An 18,290-nucleotide genomic window follows, 5' to 3' on the forward strand; every position below is an offset into this window, starting at 1 on the left:
TTATCCTTAAATGTTTACCAAAGGAGGGGGGTAAATAATAATTTTTTATTATTTACCCCCCTCCTTTGGTAATCCTCACAGAACTCCAGCCCAATGGTTGCCATGAATTTGATTTTGAATTGATTTTAGAATGCTGTGTTACTTTTATTGTTGTTTGCCACTCTGAGCCCGGCTTCAGCTAGGGAGGGCGGGATATAAATAAAATATTATTTTTCTTATTATTACAATATCCGCAGTCCAGTTCAAAAGGGGGGCTGCTCTCTGGAGGAGAGCAAAGAAACACCTCTCTCCATCGCAGGTAAGAAAAAGAGTAGTGGAAGGAAGAAACAAGAGGGGAAGTTTCGATCGTTCCCCTTCCCGTCACAAAAGTTCAGAGGATATGATATCCTGGAGTCTCCTGCCTGTGATTGGGCTGCAGGTCCTCCCAGAAGAAGCAGAAGAGTCAGAGCTCAGTGGCAGGACAGCTGCTTGGCATGAATAAGGTCTCAAATCCACACATTTCCCCGTAGGGCTGGGAGAGAGAGGTCCTGCAGGTGAGCCTCTCCACTTTGGTGCACCTGGCAGAGAACAGGGTGCTGGGCTGGATCCAACTGCAGCGAAGTTCTTCCACTCCTCTTGCTTGTGGTGGAGCTGTCGAATTTAAACGGGGCCACACAGGAAGTAACTGCATCTAACTTTGTGCAACGCAGGGGGATCCAGTCTTGCACACAGGAAGTGATGCAATAAGGGGAGGGACCCTGACCCTTGGAAAAACCTCCAGGACTGCATTTCAGGGTGTGAGGCTCTTGTGCTGCTCTCTGACCTCACAGAAAGGCTGCCTGGAGAGTATGGATACCAAGGAGGGAGGGAGAGAAGGTTGTTGCCCTCAAATCCTGGTTGGCCACTGTGGAAAGCAGGAGGGTGTTGAGATAGGTGGATTTTTGTTCTGCTCCAGATAAAGGGCTGTTCCTGTGAGGAGGGGGTTGCAGCGTTTGGGGGCTAAGAGGTGGCATGGCAGGAGTTTATGCAATTATGCGTGGCATGGAGGAATAAATGCTTCCCTCCCTCTCCAGTGACACCAGGAGACATCTGATGACGCTGAATGCTGGAAGCTTCAGGGTAGATAAATGAAAGAGTTAAGGTGCAGAACTCCCTTCCGCAACCAACAAGCTGGATGGCTTTAGAAGAGAATGGGACGGATTCATGGAGGAGGCGGCAGAATTCCTTTTGAATCTCAGTTGCTGAAAACCAGAGGAAATGGGCCCTGGCCTGATCCAGCTGCAAGTTCGCCTTATGTTCTTATGCTCTTATGTTCTTACAGGATGGCAACGCACGGTCCTGATGCGTGTATGGACTCTGGTTTCATAATTCTGGCCGCATGGTGGACTGCTAGCGTCTCTCCAAGGAAGCCTTCACTCTGCAGAAATGAGCCTATGGATACTTTAGCAGCTTAAGACAAAAATCACTCAATTGTCGAGTTAGAAGGGACCTCAGGGGTCATCTAGTCCAACCCCCTGCAATGCAGGAATCTTTTGCCTGGTGTGGGGCTCAAACCCATGACCCTGAGATTAAGAGTCAAGAGCCAGTGTGGTGTAGTGGTTAAGAGCGGTAGACTCCTAATCTGGTGAGCTGGGTTTGCGTCTCTGCTCCTCCACCTGCAGCTGCTGGGTGACCTTGGGCTAGTCTCACTTCTCTGAAGTCTCTCAGCCCCACTCGCCTCACAGAGTGTTTGTTGTGGGGAGGAAGGGAAAGGAGATTGTTGGCCGCTTTGAGACTCCTTCGGGTACTGATAAAGCGGGATATCAAATCTAAAACTCCAGCAACTGAGCTTTTCTCAGTTCTTCCTCTTTTCCAAGTTTCAAGTCGCATTTTCACAGTGCCGTACAACTGAGTGACTCACTGCCTGTCCGCCCCAGGGGGTGAAAGGGGAGCAGGAATATCGTCACCTGACGCGCATTACCTGTCTGCTTCCCCACACACCTGCAATCCACCCCCACCTGGAACTCCTGTTTGCAAAGCCGCCCTCTGCGTATGTTCAATGGCTGACTCAAATGTCCACATCTCAGCTGAGCTGAAAAGGGGATGTTGGTGTGTCTTCAGTTTCCAATTCAGATTGGAGCTGGCTTGAGGGGAGAATGCATGAAAATACACAAATAGTTACAGGGCGAGTATGAATGGTGGCTAACGTCATGTCTATACGTCTTCAGAAACCAGCAGTGGGAGCAGGGAGGACAGAGGCAACGGCAAGATGTACACAGCTGTTGTTTCAACCCTACATTTCAGGAGAGAGAAATCTGCTGGCAAACCTTCTCCTTAGAGCTGAATGCTCGACAGCCACGTCTACCAACAATTTGGGCTGTGTTTAGCATCCAGAATATTTCATATCTCCAGCGGGTTCCAATATTTGATGTTATTCGACAGCTTGCATGCAGACAGTTCCTCTGCTTTAAGGGTTTATCATGGCTGAAACCTACTCAACCCAAAAAGGGTTGCCCAAAAATATAGAAGCAGACACCTTTCACTGGGGGGGGGGGGGGGGAGAAGGTGGGATTTCATTCAGGCAATGAGATATTGCTGTGTCCCAAGTATTTAGAACAAAGTATTTAGAAATGTCCCTTTCAGTTTTAAATCTGGGCTGCTGAGGAGCCCCTGCATCTAGGGTGGGGGGTGAGGGGGCAGAGTTTGCTGAAATGGGGCAGGAAGACCCCCCCAGAGACCCTTTTGGTGTTGTGTGCATACATGGAGGGCTTCAGGGACGGAGCCACCTTGCTCAACTGCAGCTAAGGAGGGGGGGTGTCAATGACCTTCCCGTGGATGCTTGCCCACCCCCAGCATTGTGCAGCGTAGATCCCTCCACTGCAGCACGGGGGGGGGGGGCGCAAAATGAATCCCCTCATTCATTGCAGCAAAACAGGAATGACAGTGTTGGGGGAGGGGGCAGAGAGAGAAGCAGAATCTTTGGAGGGATGTCAGAAAGGGAGAGGTGTGTGTTGGGGGGGGGGTTTCCACCTGTAAGCATCTCTCCCTGTCCTAAGCTCCCCTCTCCCCACATATGGGGCTGTTGCAGCAGCCGGAGCAGCAGCAGCCACCGCAACGCCCACCCCAACCCCCACTCCCAGGACCGTGAAGGGGGCGTGAAGGACGCAGAGGACTGCAGAGCGTGCGGAGGGTGACTCATCGCCCCTGCCCTTCTCCCCACCTGCCACCCCCCGAGGCTGGAAGCACCCGGTGACACGAACCCCCACCGAAAAGTGTGGGGCGGGAGCTGATCAACCTGGGAACTAAGAGGAGGAGCGCCGTCCAGGGATGGAGGGCAGGATTAAAATGCGGCGCTGGGGGGGGGGCGCTCTTTGTATGAATGGGCGAGCACCGCGGTGAGGGGGCACTGGAAGGAGAGAGGCGCGAGAGCGCGCAGGTGGGAGGGAGCCGGGAGTGAAGCGCCCGGGCCGTCGGGAGACCGAGAGCCAGCCAGCCAGAGCGCATCTCGCCATCGAATCGCTCGCAAGAGGCGAGGGCGCAGAAGGAGACCCGCCGGTTAAAGCGCGGAGGAGGAGGAGGAGGCGCGCCCCGGGTCCGCACTGGCGCGGGCGCGCGCGGGCAGGAAGGCGACGTGGACTCTCCGGGCGAGCGCCCGTCTGAACACACGCGCGGAGCACACGCGTCCTCCTAGCGCGCCCCACCTCGCCTGGTTACCTGCGTGCGCGTCCACAGGCGCTTCCCGCAAAGGGCGCCCCCCGCGCACCGGCCCCGAGGCAAAGGCGCCGGAGAGAGAGAGGTTCTCTCGGAGCGGCGCCTGGGAACAAAGGGGTCTTCTCCCGCCAGCGCGCTCCCGAGCGCCCACACCGGCCAGAGGCGGCGGCGGCGGGGAAGCCTCCCCAAGGCCCTGGAGCCGAGGCTTCCTCCGTGTCTCCCCCAGCCCCGTCTCCCAGCCCGCCGGTCCATTCACGAATCCCTCTCTCCTCCTCCTCCCGATTCTTCTTCAGTCATTCATTCACCCGACACTCCACTCTCTTCCCATTCATCCCCTTCATTCATTCCATTCGCTCGCTCGCTCGCTGGACTTTTTTCCCTTTCTTTCCTCCACCCCCCCCCGGTTCTGCGCAGGCGCGGGGCTCCCCTCCAATCGTGCTCGAATTTTATGAATGAACATTGACGTCAATGGGGCCCCCCACGTGGGCCCGGCTGGAAGTACAAAAGCGGCCGCCCAGCCCAGCCGCTCTCCAAGGTGCTGAACGGCAGCGCAGCCCCGGCGAGCCAGCCAGCGAGCGAGCGAGCGAGCGAGCGGCGCCGGGAAAAGGCAGAGCCAGGCGGGCGGACCAGCGACTCCAGAGGGGTGGGGCGGACCCCAGACCCCCGGCCGGCGCAGCTGCCTCGGAGCCGGTAACACGTCCCCCTCCCTTGCAGAGTCACTACACAGGCGAGAGAAGGGGGGGGGTCCTGGAGGACAACCCCCGGCCCGCCTCGCCCATCCCTGGAAGGATGGTCGGAGAGGGTGGGGGGCGCTGAAGGAAGCGCTGCTCGGGAGCGGTTGGCGAGGCGGCGGCCGCGGCTGTGGGGCGGTGGCTGCGCGTCTCCAGGATGGGAACCGCCGGTTGGCGAGGAGGGCGTCTGCTCCCCCCCCCCCGCGGCTTTGCACAAGGGTTGCCCCGAGATGCGGGGTTCAGGGTGGTCCCCTTGGAGCGGTTCCCGAAGAGGGGCGGGCGCCATTCGCTAGCGACCGGGGGAAGCCGGTCGTAGAGGGGGAGAGAGAAATGGAGGGGGGGGGCTCGGCCGCTTCGAGATACGACAGGTAGACGGACGCAGATGTGGGGCAGGGGATTCTATCCCTTGAGGATGGAGGGGGAGCCGGTGGGAAAGAATCGAGACCTGGAAAGGAATTGTGCAAACGTTGGAGATGGCGAGGAATCCGAGGGTGTTGTTGGGAAGGATCTCTTGAAACTGGGGTGGGGCTAAGTTATGCAGAGGGGCTGAAAATGGGGGAGGGGCTGCTACAACGGCATTGGAGCGGGGGCCAGCTATCTAAAGGTGAATGGCTGTTGGGTAGCGGAGGGTCTCAGCCGGCAGAGGGAGGCGGCGGCAGCAGCGCTGAGGCTGCCAGTCATCTCCTCCCCTGCATGTGTGGGCGGTGGGTGTGGGGACTGCAGAGAGGGGGGGGGGAGCGAGCGAGCGAGAGACGAGCCAGCAGGTCTTTCGCGCGCTCTCTCTGATGTGGGGAGGAGACGGCACGGGGCGACGCTTTCGGTTCCCCAGAACCAGCCACCCCAGTGACCCACAGCTCAGAGATACCTGAGGAAGAAAAGGTGGGCTGGGGGGGGGGGCGAGCAGGGGACTTCTTTGTTCTATAATAACTCTTATATGGGGGGGGGGAGGGAGACGAAGATCCCATATAAAGCCGAATAGCGGGGTGTAGGAAAGAACACCCCAATCGATGAGATGAGGATGTTAGGAGCAGCTCCAGGAAAGTGGGTGGGTGGGTGGGAGGCAGGGAGAGAATGATGGGGACCCCAGATCTAGCTGCAAGCGGACCCCCGCAGACTCTCCTCTTCCACAGCAAGATTCAGATGGACCTCGTTCCCCACACAGTATGGGGGGAAACTAGGCTTGGTGGAAAAGGCAAAAACGAGGGTAATAAAACTGCCAGTTCAAAATGCACTTCCGATAAACAGCAGCGCCCCCCCCCCCCCAATTGAACACACCTAGGCTGAGAATGCAGGAATGTAGCCGGGTGCCAAGAAGATGGTCCTGGCGACTGAGGAGCGGGGGTGGCGGCACTCTCCTGCCCCCCTCCCTCCCTCTGCTGAGCACGATGAGCGGGCTCTTCCGTCTCGTGGCATCCCTTGGCAACCCCGGCCGAGTTGGGAAAGTGTGCGGGGGGGGGAGGAGGCGGAGGAGAGAGAGATGCATGGCGTAGTGTTTTGTACGTGCGCGCAGAGAGAGACGTTTTGTCGGAAGGAGCTGCCCGGGTGTCTGTGTGTGCGCGCGCGCACCGCTGGCAGGCAGGCAGGCAGGCAGGCAGGCAACCCTACGAGGCGAGTAGGATCCCGGAATCCGGCGGCGATGCACGGAATTGTCAATGAGAGACCCATTACGAGCGTACAGTACACGACGTGCCTCTCCGCCGCTCAGGCAGCGAGCTGGCAGAAGACGCTTCGGGGGGAAACTAAACCCCACGATGCAGCCGGGGCTTAAGAAAATGGGAGGGGGGGAGAGATGTGGGGACGAGAGAGGACCACGTTAAGGGCTGGAGCGCTGCGCCTGGTGTGGGGCTGCGCAGAAACCATTTTCCGAGGGAAAAGCGGGGGCTCAGCCCCACAGAAGAGGAAGTCCTAATAAGGAAGAGAGTCTTCTTCCTTCGGGGAAGTGAGCGCGGCTCGCCAAAGGACCCCGCCGCCCCCTCCTGGGTGGGATTTAGGGCTTTCGCAGAGCGACAGAACTGTAGACTTGGAAGGGATCAAAAGAGTCACCGATCCCGGCCAGCCCCCTTCAAAGCTTGTGGGTCGTTTTCCAAGTTCGTTAAGTTTGTGGGTCTGGCCAAAAGCCACGGCAAACTTGCACGAGGCAACAGTGTTAACAACATAAGACAGAACATCCATCCGGACAGCTCAGCTGGTCAGAGCCTGGTGCTGATAACGTCAATGTGTCAGGATCGATCACTGCCGGGGACTGCTGCTTATTCCTTCATTGCAGGGGGTTGGACTAGATGATCCTCAGGGTCCCTTCCAACTCTAGGATTCCATGGCACGTGGGGTTTTTGCTCTTCCACAAGACAACTCAATCTGTGCGCATGAATCACAGACTTGTAAAGGGACCTGAGGGTCATCCAGTCCAACCCGCTGCAATGCAGCGCTCGAACCCTGAGATTAAGAGTCTCATGCTGTACAGAAGAGAGAGAGAATTGGGGGGGGGGTCTCCTTGACTTCATGCCGCTCTGACCTCGCATTTGTCTGTCTCCCCTGCACAGCACCTCTCTCCGCGTGGCAGGATGCCGTGCCTTCACCACCTTCGCAGAGCTGCCTGGCTCCTTTCTCTCTGCCTACTCCTGGCGCAGTCCCACCTCCGCGCTGCTGCACTCCCCACTGGAAGGGGGCAGGAGGAGGAGGCCCGCCCAGGCGGCGGCGGCGACAACGACCGCGAGTCCCCCCAGCCTGAAAACTCTCCAGCCGGCCGGGGGATCCTGCCGGGACCCCTCGGCGCCCAAGACCAGAAGCGGGGCGGCTCCGACGAAGGCGACCTCTTCCAAGACGTGGACCCCAAGGCCTTGGCCGCGGTCCTCCTGCAAGCGCTCCAGGCCGAGGCCGACAAGCCCAGCGGCGGGCAGAGCCTGAACCCGGAGCCCAGCGCCAACGAGGAGCGGGTGCGCAGCGAGACCAAGAGCTCGGACGCGCAGGAGCCTCCGGAAAAGAAGGCGCAGGGGCCGCGCTGGGAGGCGGGCGAAGACGGAGGCCGAAAGCCAGAGGAGCTGGGGGAAGAGGGCGGCGAGGCTGGCGAGAGAAGCTTCGGGCAGCAGGAGCTGGACGCCCTCAAGTCCATGTTGGAGGAGCTGCAGCGCTACAGCTCGGCCGCCAAGAGGGCGGAGCCCCCCCAGGAGCGGGACGACGTCCTGAAGGAGCTGGAGGAGTACGAGCGGCTGAGGGCGCACGCCAAGCGCAGCCCGGCGCCCCCGGGAGGAGAGCCCTGGGACGGGGCGCGCAAGCTGCGCCAGCAGCAGCACCTGGAGCACCAGCTCCTGCAGAGGCGCTACGAGGAGCTGGCCGAGAGCCGGCGCCAGGCGGAGGAGGCGCGGAGGGCGGCGGCCGAGGAGGAGCGCCTGGCGGACATGGCCTCCGACCTGCTGCTCCAGTACCTGCTGAAGGACGGCGAGGAGGAGGAGGAGGACGGGCGCCAGGGGGCCAACGCGCAGGAGGAAGACGAGGACGAGGAGGAGGAGCAGCCGCCGCAGCGGAGCGGGATCCGCCGCAAGGGCAGCGGGCTCCTCTTCGAGGACGAGGAGGGCAACGTGGCCGAGGACAAGCGCTCCAACGAGGCGCCCGTCGAGGAGGAGGACGACGACGACGACGACATCGACCCCAACACCATCGACCGCCTGATCGAGCTGTCCAGCAAACTGCACCTGCCCGCCGACGACGTCATCGACATCATCAACAACGTGGAGAAGAAGAAGAAGGAGGTCCCCGAAGTGGCCCCCGCGGGGAGCAAAGCCAAAGGGCCCGGGGCCCCCCCGCTGCCGCCGCCGCCGGCGCGCAACAAGCCCAAGAAGGCGCCCGCCTACGCCGTCTACCGCCCGGAGCCGCGGCCCCCGCAGAAGCCCTACTACCCTCCGGCGGACTACAAGTCCTACCACCACCGCCGCCTCCCCAAGCAGAACGAGGCGGCCTGGAACGAGGTGCTGAAAGGGGACGAGTACCCGGCGCCCAAATGGTACCCGGCCCGGCCCAGCGGAGGCAGCAGAGGAGGCGGCGGCCTCAGCAACTACGCGGGCAGCAACAAGATCTCCAACTACATCAACCCGCGGACTTTCCAGCCTCCGCCCTACGCGCGCTTTCGCGGCCCGCTCCCCGGCCCCGTGGTGCCCCGGGAGGAGTTCTACGACGACGGCCCGGCCCGCGAGGAGGAGGAGGAGGACGGCGGCGAGGACGAGGAGCTGCAGAACTACATCGAGACCATGCTGATGAAGCGCCCCAAGGCTTTCCAGTGAGGGCCGCCCGGGGGTCCCCCCGCCCCTCTCCTCGCCCCCCGCCCAAAGAAACTTTGCCATCCGCCGTGTTTCCGACATGAAATTCAGGTTCTTGCATGAGTCAGGAGAACAGAGTCTCCCCCACCGAGCGAAAGGTCCGCGCGGAGGAAGCCCGGTTGCGACCCCACCCTCCTCCTCCTCCTCTCAGCCAGCTACCTGGTTGCCTCCTCACCCCCCACCCTGGACACCAAGCCGCCGCCCCCCTGCCCACACCCTCATCAGGTGCGCACCTCAAATATCTGGCCTCCAGAGCGGAATGAAAGCTGCCAAGGAGCGTTCAGACAGAGGGACAACTCTTTTTCCGCTGCAGTGAGTCACGTCGGAGCTCCCCATGCAGCCATGGGGCAGGACCGCCCCCCCCTGTCCCAGCTGTACAAAAGAGCAGGCAGCCACCCTGTCAATGCAAAATTGGCAAAGACCCCCCCCCTTTTCCTGGCCTCTCCTTCCTTGGGGGCAGCCTCAAAGCAAGCATTCCAGGTGTAAGGCTGCAAATCCTAAGGGGTTTCCAGTTGAAACCACCACCTCTGTCTGGATCTCCCTCCTGCCCCCTTTGGAAACAGCCCCCTCCACCCCCAAAATTTCATGGGCATAGCCAGTATTTTTATTAGGGGGGCAGGTTTCATGTTAGGGGGGCCAGAACCTCAGATAGTTTAGTATTTTTATTGATTTAGGGAGGGCAGCTGCCCCCCCTCATGGCTATGCACATGCACAGTTTGACAGCACACTCAAGAGAGGAGCTCCAGCAAAAAATGGGGAGGGGAGAGGGGAATGAATAATTGTGGCCACATCTCCCCAGGTGTTTGTGATAATGAAGGCCACCAGGTGGCACCGAAAGCTAGGACCCAAGAGGATCTGATCCTGCACCCTGAGCAGGGCAGCAGGGAGTGGTTTACTCTAGCAAAAACCTAGACCGATGTTTCCCATACTTGGGTCTCCAGCTGGTTTTGGACTACAATTCCCACCATACCTAGCTAGCAAGACTAGTGGAAAGGATTGTAGTCCCCAAAACAGCTGGAGACCCATGTTTGGGAATCACTGGCCTAGAGTGAGGCTCTGAGCACCGCAAAAGCTCCTCATACTGCTGGGTACAGAGATAACACCCCTTTTATCTGCAACAAGAAGAATAGCAGAATCCTAGAATTGCAGAGCTGGCAGGGACCCCAAGGGTCATCTAGTCCAGCCCGCCGTTTAAAACACACACACGTTTTGGAAACCTAATGTAGCTGCTAAAAACCTTGCCCTTCTTTGCTCATGCAATATTTAGCCTACCAAAAGCGGAGGGGGTAAAAGATGCGACACAGAAGTGCCCCCCACTCCAATTTCCTAGCTGCAACCCAGTTCAAAGAAAGGCGTGTGGAAATTCAGGGCTGCTGAGAAGCCACAAACATTGAGGAGTATTTACCCTCAAATACTCCGAGAGGAGAGGAGAGAAGGACTTCTCACGGACCTAAATTAACCCAGTTCACTTGTGTTCCGTTTACAAACCCTCCCGCTCACACCAAACTTTCCTCTGCTTAGGAGGCATGGGAATCTAAAGAACCAGGCTGGAAGCTAAATAAAATTTGAAACCAATGTTTAAAAGGAGCCAGGGGGGTGTTTCCGGCCCCTTGGGGCAGACTTTTGGCTCCAGAGCCTGCCTGAGGTTTATACCGCCTTAAATCAGGTGGAAGAGGCAAAACTGCTACAAAATCCACACTCCTTCCCTTCAAGCACTGGGGGCCCAGAGGCTCTCTGCTGCTGCTGCCGCCCCCCCCCTCTCCCCATGGAGTTCTGTCCAGAACGAAAAGATTCCCTGTCCGAGACGGAGGAGGACAGGGCAGCAGAAAGAGAGACAGAGAGGTTCTTGACCACAAACTGCCTTACCACAAACTCTTCCCTCGCCCCGAGCCGTTCCTTCCAGCACCCAGGTGTGGGGCACCTTGAGCTCCACCGGCACCCAGAAACAAGTTGCCGCCCCCCTGCAAAGGGGGGGGAGGGGGAGGCTTTGAGCATGCTGTGTCGATACCTACTTGTGTAAGTCCATGACCATCTAAAGCTGCGCCTGAAAGGGTCCACCAGGGCGGGTTTCCGGAGAGCAAGCCGGGCGGGGGGGGAGGGGGAGGGTGGCGGTGAAGGAAGCACTCTGCACGCATCCAAAAAAGAACCCCCTCCTGCCGGCATCAGTCCTAGAGTGTGCGAGTCTCTTCGCTTTGTGGCGTCCAGTCCTGTAAAATAATAATAATAATAATAAAAAGAGTTGTTTCGATGTCCTGATCCATTTTGTTGTACTTGAAATAAAACACCTTTGGCCTGTTGTAAATAGCATGTGGAATTCCTAGTTTTGCTATAAAATAAAAGCAACTATTTTATTACGAGTTACTCTCATTATTTGCAGATCCGGCGGGTCAGTGGTGGCGCAGGAGGGGGGCATTCAAGGTGTGGCGTGACCCCCCCCTCCAAAGAGAACCCGGCCACCTTTCTGCACAGGTATCCGGTCTGTGTGTCTGTGTGTGTGCAGGATTTGATTAAAAACCTCCCTCCTGTTGCAGCCGCCACCGCTGTTCTCATTTCTTCCCGATGCAGTAATACTTACAGCCTAGAAGTGATTATGCATTACAGTTTCCTTGCATTGCACTGTACTTAACCCACCCTGGGAGCCCATGGGGAAGGCCTGGTTTGAAATCCCAATTTAGAGATAAATTAACAATAACCTCTAGGGCTGGGTGATGTCTGGTTCTCAACATTGCAATATTGTTGTTGTTGTTTAGTCGTTTAGTCATGTCCGACTCTTCGTCACCCCATTGCAATATATCACCAACTATATTGCATAATGGCGCCATGATATATCACCGTGTCTGAAATAAGGATGGAGCTGTGTAGAGGCATCGGCTGGCTGCACAGTTTCTCCAGCACTGTGATTTTTGCCGGCCCCTGCTCTTGTGATTTGTTGCCCCCCTGCATGAGGCAGGGGAGAGCTGAGATGGCAGAGGTTTTATTATTAATTATTATTATTAATTTTATTAATTTTATACCGCTTTATATTTTTAAGAAAAACCTCAAAGCGGTTTACAGCATTTTAAAACATCAATAAAACAATCCAGATTCAAACATTTCTAAAGAAAGTCAAATATAGCGTATACAGTCAAAGCAACATAATTAACAGAAAACTAAAATATTATCTAAAATAATTCAAAATAAAACATTACAAAGGAGGTCAGCTACAGAATACATATGAGATGGCAGAGTTACCAAGAAGGAACCAAGAGAAGCATGGGCTGGCTTCACAGGTTTCGCCACATTGTGATTTTTGCATAGCACACGCACACACATCATGATTTGCGATACTTTTGCCGGGTCAACAATGATGAAACTGGTATCACAATATGGCCTTCAAACTGGTTTTGGATAATATGTCAACATATCACCCAGCCCTAAAAATCCCCCTCGTAACCTCCACACCCAGCAGAGGCATGGACTTATCCCAAGAGGCTGCAGGATCAGGCCAGGGGCCCAACTCGTCCAGCATTCTGCTTGCATTGTGGCTAACCAGGAAGTGCCAAAGCGACTCTCCCCTCCAGTGGTTTCCAGCAGCTGGCATTCGGAAGCGTGCCAGGCCTTGTTGAAGTTTATTCCCACGCTGCCTTTCGGCTAGAAAAGTCCTCCAAGGCAGCTCACAAAGAAAAACACAAAGGATGATTCAAGCCGGGGAGGCAGGTGGGTGGGATGCAACTTCCCCAAATTTAAAACATTTTGGAAGAGTCTAAGATGCAGTTGTGTTCCTGCCCAAAAGGCAAAGGCAGCCCCAGAAAATTGTCTGAGAGCAGGAGCCGTTCCTGCTTCTTCTAAGGGTCCTGAGAGGGGCTGGGCGAGGGCAGGTGGAAGAGGTCAACAGAATCGGCTTCTGAGCATGTACAGAGTGGTGGCTGAACCTACCCACATACACACTTGAGAAAGAACAACGAAATATGTTATGGCACCGTCTTACCCAGGCTACAGTCCACTTCATCAGCTCCATTAAGAGTTATCCTGAATTATAGGTACCGTATTTTTCACCCTAAAAGATGCACCGGACAATAGGACGCATGTTGTTTTAGAGGGGGGAGAACAGGGGAAAAAATTCTCCCCCTCTCTGCCCAGCGCCCCTTCAGCGAAGCGGCAGGAGGCGCTGCGCAGAGAGGGGGAGAATTCCCCTCCTTGTTTTCCCCCTCTAAAACAAGGTGCCGTTCAAGGTGCGTTCAGTCGACTACAGGCGGCTACCTTGGAAGCCTGGAGAGCGAGAGGGGATGGTGCGCACCGGCCTCTCTCGCTCTCCAGGCTTCAGGTTCCTTTCAACCTGCTCCTTGGGGCTGGCGGGGGAAGCCCACCACCAGCCCCAAAGAGCAGGTAGGGGAGCAGCGGAAAGGCGCAGCGGAGAGGCTGCTGCCATGGTCACATGTCACCTCTCCAGCCGGGAGAGGGTCGCGGGGCTATGGCAATACCCCCACCTCCCGCAATAGCCCAAAGGAGCCGTGCACCCTTTAAGGAGCGTGTGGCTCCTGTGGGCTTTTCTACGAGGAGGGAGAAGGGACTGACTGGCCGCGTCACTCCCTTGTCCCTCCTGAGGAAAAGCCCGCAAGAGCCGCGCGGAGCTTGTGGGGGGCTTTTCCCGCCTGCCTCCCACCTGCATTCGCTCCATAGGACGCACAAACATTTCCCCTTCATTTTTGGAGGGGGAAAAGTGCGTCCTATAGAGCGAAAAATACGGTATGTATACACAGGGGTTTTGTTGCAGGGATTGTAAGCAGCGAGGTTACAGGCAAAATAAATGCAGAATTCTCTCTGACCTCCCTGTTTACACACAAACACTCCCCAACACACACACACCCAACATACATACCTGTAACTCAGGATAACATTTAGTTGCGCCTGCTGCTTCTTAGCCTGTGAAAATCTGTGCAGAAACAAAGGGGCTCAAGGAGGCCAGGTTATTTTTTTGCTGCAAGTGCTGAATTCAGCGGTTCTCGAAGGGTGGGGCAGGAGAGAATGGCAAGAGCGGGGGACCATCAATATGATATTTTGGGGAAAATTTATGTCCTTGTGTGGCTGCGTTATTTCATCCTTTCTGGACGTCCCGTCTGTGATCGTATCATAAAGCAGCTGTGTCCTGTGTTATAATTCTTGCTTTTCGTTCTGCGACGAAAAAGTTCAGCGTGGCGCTAGCAAATTTTTTTGTGTGAAAGTGCGGCCCAGAGAAAAAACGTTTTGAGAACTAGTGTTCTAGGGGTCCAGCCGCCAGCGGCCCCCCCTTCCGGAAACAGCTGCGCTTTCAGGCGGGTGGGGAGGAGCTGCGTTGCACCTCGGGACCCTAAACTGAGTCACGGGATATTCTGAGCTCGCTCTGCGCAGAGCTGGAGGAGGCAACCCCGGATTTGCACCTCGGGCCGGGGGGGGGGGGAGCCGAACCTCCACAACTTGCAGGACTGAGGAGTCCTGGTGCCCTGTCCGCCCCCCGCAAAAAAATCAGGCCTTCCCCAAGGCAGCAGATGGGAACCCCACACTTTCCCATTCCGCTAGGGTCGCCTCGCCCGCCCCCTTGCAGGGCCACAGCCCGGACCCGAAGCAGGCGAAGTTGGGGGGTTCGGAGGAGGGCAAAACGAATCGACTCGCCCCCACCGCCTCCCGCCACTCACCCGCGCCGGAAAACTCCCCGAAGAGCCGACCCGTCGCAGCAGCGGGACAGAAAGGCGCCTCCCGGCTCGGGCCTCGCCCCTGGCCCCTGGGGCCGCCCCCTTCCTGGCCGCCCACCCCCCCCCCCCACATGCCGGCCTGGAGGGGAGGGTCTCGCGGGACTTGCGGCGCGGGACTCGGGAGGGTCTCCTGGGCAGCTGTCCAGTGGGGAGACCGGGAGTCCCAGCCCCACAGGCACCACGTGGCCCTTTCCTCAAGGGGCAAGAAGAGGCTTCCTGCGGCTGGATCGGGTCCCAAAGAACGGAGCGCGCTTCTTCCTCCTGCTGCTGCTGCCGGGGCCGCCCCCTTGACGAAGGTCGGGGGTCCTTCGGCATCATTGCATGAGAAGCCCCCGACGGCGCCCCCGCTTCCTCGGGCGATTTAGGGGAGCGCGACCGCCCAGATTTAGGGGGGCGCAACAAGGACCCAGAGCGAAGGGAGAAAGTGCGGGGAGATGGCGCGGGTTGGGGCGTCTCACGGGGCGCCCGCTGGAATCTGAATGGCCACATCCCGCCCTTGGGGTGCAGCAGGGCAGCAAGCCAAGTGGGGAGCAGACTGGGGGGGGGAGGAAGCCCCCCACCCACCCAAACGCGCGGCGTAAGGGGCCTCCTCCCCATTGCGTCCTCACAGCAACCCTGAGAGGTAGGCGACACTGAGAGCTTCGAGGCTTAACCGTTGCGCCACACGGGCTCTCCCCAAAATAGCTTTGCAGTGGGGGTTTTATGGGGGGAGGAAGGAGATGCAGCCCCCCCCCCACGACGGAGTCAATGCCAGGGAGGGCCGGACCAATTTGATCTCGTCCGACCCTTTGCCTCACAGCCCGAGGGGGACGCGGGGCAGAACTAGCGCGCCCGACGAAGCGGACCACCCGGTCGGTGTCCAGCTTTCCCCACAGAGGGAGCCGAGGGGGGACGGGTGTGGCCATCTTGGGCACCAAGTGGGTCAGGACGCCCCCACTCGAGATGGGGGAGAGTCAGCCTCACAGGGTTGTTGTGAGGGGGATAGAGGGGGCAGGTGGGCTTGCTCTCGGGGGGAAAGGCGGGGGCTGCCAGGTCCTCAGGAGCAGAAATCGCCCCCCCCCCCCGCCAAACACTGCGGAATTTGCGGGGAAGCGGAGAGTCAGGAATCAGCCCGCTCCCTTGCTGGAAACTTAAGCGATTTGCTGATTTGCTCCGAAAGAAAAAGCCAGGAAGCTTGTGGGTTATTTCACAACAACCACGGGTTTTTGTTTTTAAAATGTGGAGCATCATTACCGTGTGCCTCTGTTGCATTCCACGGGGCGGGGGGCTGATAGAAAACGGGGGGTGCAAGAGAGAGGGGGCGCACACCCCAGCCCCCGTGGGAGGCTCATTTTCTTCCCCCGCTTCTGTCGAGGGCGAAAACCCAGAGAGAGCGGGTCTCAGGATGCTGGGAAAACGTGGATTTCACTTTCGAAGGAGCCCGAGGCGTTTCGCCCCGTCTTTCTCATCGGGGGTTAATCCCAGCCGGGATTGGGAGCTGCAGAGATCTCGGGGGTCCCGGTTAATGTTTCCGTGGGAGATCAGCCTGCAGAGATCTTGGCTGTGTCTCCTCCCAGATACATTAACTGTGGGGTCCCGAGATTTATGCAGGCTGGGTCTTCCCCACACCCATTTTAAACCCTTCGGGGGGGGGGGAGGAGTAAGACCCGCCAGACATAATCGATACACGACGCCGTGCACGCACACACCATTTGAATGGCAACGCCCATCAACTTTGGGGGTGCCTGCCCACCTCAAATATTTTATTGGGGAGCTGAAGGGACCTTAGGAGTTGGCTCCTCTGCAGGCAACCTAAGTCCCGGGGGCCAGATCCGGCCCAATCGCCATCTAAATCCTGCCCCTGGAGGGTCTGGGAATCAGCGTGTTTTTACATGAGTAGAATGTGTGCTTTTATTTAAAATGCATCTCTGGGTTATTTGTGGGGCGTAGGAATTCATTGTTTTTTCAAAATATGGTCTGGCCCCCCACAAGGTCTGAGGGATGGTGGACCAGCCCCCTGCTGAAAAAATTTGCTGACGCCTGGCTTTGGGGCTGAGTTTGGACCATTGCTCCGGTTTTTGCATCTCCTTCCCTCCCCCTGCTCCCCACCTCTAGCCCCAAGGAGACCCACGTTGCATTCACCCCCAGCCCACCCAAATTTCCTCCCCACCTGCAGCCACCGCAGGGTTGATTTTCCAACAAGCCAGGCCTGAGGTGGCTGTTAGAATGACCTCTTGCCTGCTAAGACCAGGAGGCCAAGCTGTGCCAGGGGACTGGCCTCCATTATGCAGTGGCAATAATAACGATAGCAATAATGATAGTAATAATAAAGCTAAGAATCCTGCATGGCAGGGGGTTGGACTGGATGACCGTCAAGGTCCCTTCCAACTTCATGATTCTGATTCCTTGTGAACTCCAGGAGGAAGTTGGAAGAGGGCTGTTCGTCTCCACGTCCTCTTCCAGCTCCGTGCGCTCGGGTTTAATTTGCTGAATCGGACCAGATCCCCTGGAAAACCAAAGTGAGGTGCTCTAGCTTTCTGCTGGGGGGGGTGTGTGTGAGAGAGGAAGGACTAGAGGCAGGGAGGGACACCCACGGCGCTCGCCCCAAAACCCCAATGTGCCCAAACATACATTGTCCTGAGCACCTCCTTCCCAAAGCCCCGTGCCTCACTTATCTGACATCGGGAAGGCAGTGCAAGGGCCGGAGGGGGCATAAACATTTCGCACTTGCTCCCGGCCCCTACGACAAATGCAGTGTGCAGCCCAGGGGTTGAGTGTGGGAGTACAGTGGTACCTTGGGTTACATACGCTTCAGGTTACAGACTCCACTAACCCAGAAATAGTGCTTCAGGTTAAGAACTCTGCTTCAGGATAAGAACAGAAATCATGCTCCGGCGGTGCGGCAGCAGCAGGAGGCCCCATTAGCTAAAGTGGTGCTTCAGGTTAAGAACAGTTTCAGGTTAAGAACGGACCTCCATAACGAATTAAGTACGTAACCAGAGGTACCACTGTACTTTTGCAGCCCACCTGAACTGGGAGGTTGGACCGCCCTGATGTAGAGCAGGGGTCAGCAACCTGCAGTCCATGGCCCACAAGAGGCCTAAAGGGTTGTTTAAATGGCCCCCAAGTCGTCCCCAAACTAAGCCGCCTGCTCGGCGACTCCTTGCGCGCTGCGCTAAACTGGCGCAGCGGGGACTCACTTCTGTGGCGCTGGAAATGGCGTCCATGCAGACGCGATCCAGCCCAGAGCGGCGATCTCCGCAGGAGTGAACCGGCGCAGCTGAGTTAAACCTTGCTGGCCTCTCTTCCCGGCCCTCCTCTCCCCTCCCAGCCCCATATAGCAGCCACAAACCGCCCGTGGGTTACCAGTTTGCTCCCAGGTGGGGCCCAAGGCCTTAAGCCTTAAACACCTGAGAGGCTGCCTTCTTCCTTGCAGGCCTTCCACCCCAGGTGTTTCAAGGCCCTCCTGGCAGCCCCACAAGGTGGGTGTCCTCTGGCAGCCCCCAAACTACAACCCCCAAACACCTCTGTTTTGGTGAACCTGGGCACCCAAGATGTCTGTGTTTCCAGGGCCCACCCTCTTCCCACAGCTGCAACCTGTTTTAAGCCTTTTTAAATTCCAGATTTTAGAACCGGGACCTGCTGGCAAAGGACGGGGGATTTAATATTTAAGGCGTTGTCAAGTTGGGATGTTGATTGGCAGAGGAGATGATCAAGGGTCTGGAAACCGAGCCTGACGAGGAACGGTTGAAGGAGCTGGGTTTGCAGCTGTGCTCTTGCAAAGCTCATCTCAATGGGCAGCTGTGCTCTTGCAAAGCACACCCACCTCAATAGCTTTGGCTCCTGGGGTTCCTCTTCCTGAAAGATTCGGGGAGTCAGATCCCTCCCCCAGG

The 18,290-nt window shown here is 57.5% G+C and overlaps 1 protein-coding gene and 1 long non-coding RNA gene across 4 annotated transcripts in view; one reads left to right on the forward strand and one right to left on the reverse strand.

Moving 5' to 3' along the window:
* Positions 1-18,290, reverse strand: part of LOC310663219 — a 171,064-nt gene that overhangs the window by 126,120 nt on the left and 26,654 nt on the right. The gene's annotated exons all lie outside the window — the stretch shown is intronic.
* On the forward strand, positions 4,279-10,657 carry VGF (VGF nerve growth factor inducible). Of its 2 annotated transcripts, none has more exons than XM_083410396.1 (2): positions 4,279-4,359; positions 6,941-10,657. In XM_083410396.1, the coding sequence occupies exon 2, from the start codon at positions 6,962-6,964 to the stop codon at positions 8,672-8,674; it is 1,713 nt and encodes a 570-aa protein (XP_083266522.1). In that variant the 5' UTR covers positions 4,279-4,359; positions 6,941-6,961; the 3' UTR covers positions 8,675-10,657. The 2 variants fall into 2 exon arrangements, with proteins under 2 accessions (XP_083266522.1, XP_083266523.1); XM_083410397.1 differs by lacking the exon at positions 4,279-4,359 and adding an exon at positions 5,141-5,279.

The sequence above is a fragment of the Podarcis tiliguerta genome, assembly GCF_965153285.1.
Source record: "Podarcis tiliguerta genome assembly, chromosome: 13".
Taxonomy (NCBI): domain Eukaryota; kingdom Metazoa; phylum Chordata; class Lepidosauria; order Squamata; family Lacertidae; genus Podarcis; species Podarcis tiliguerta.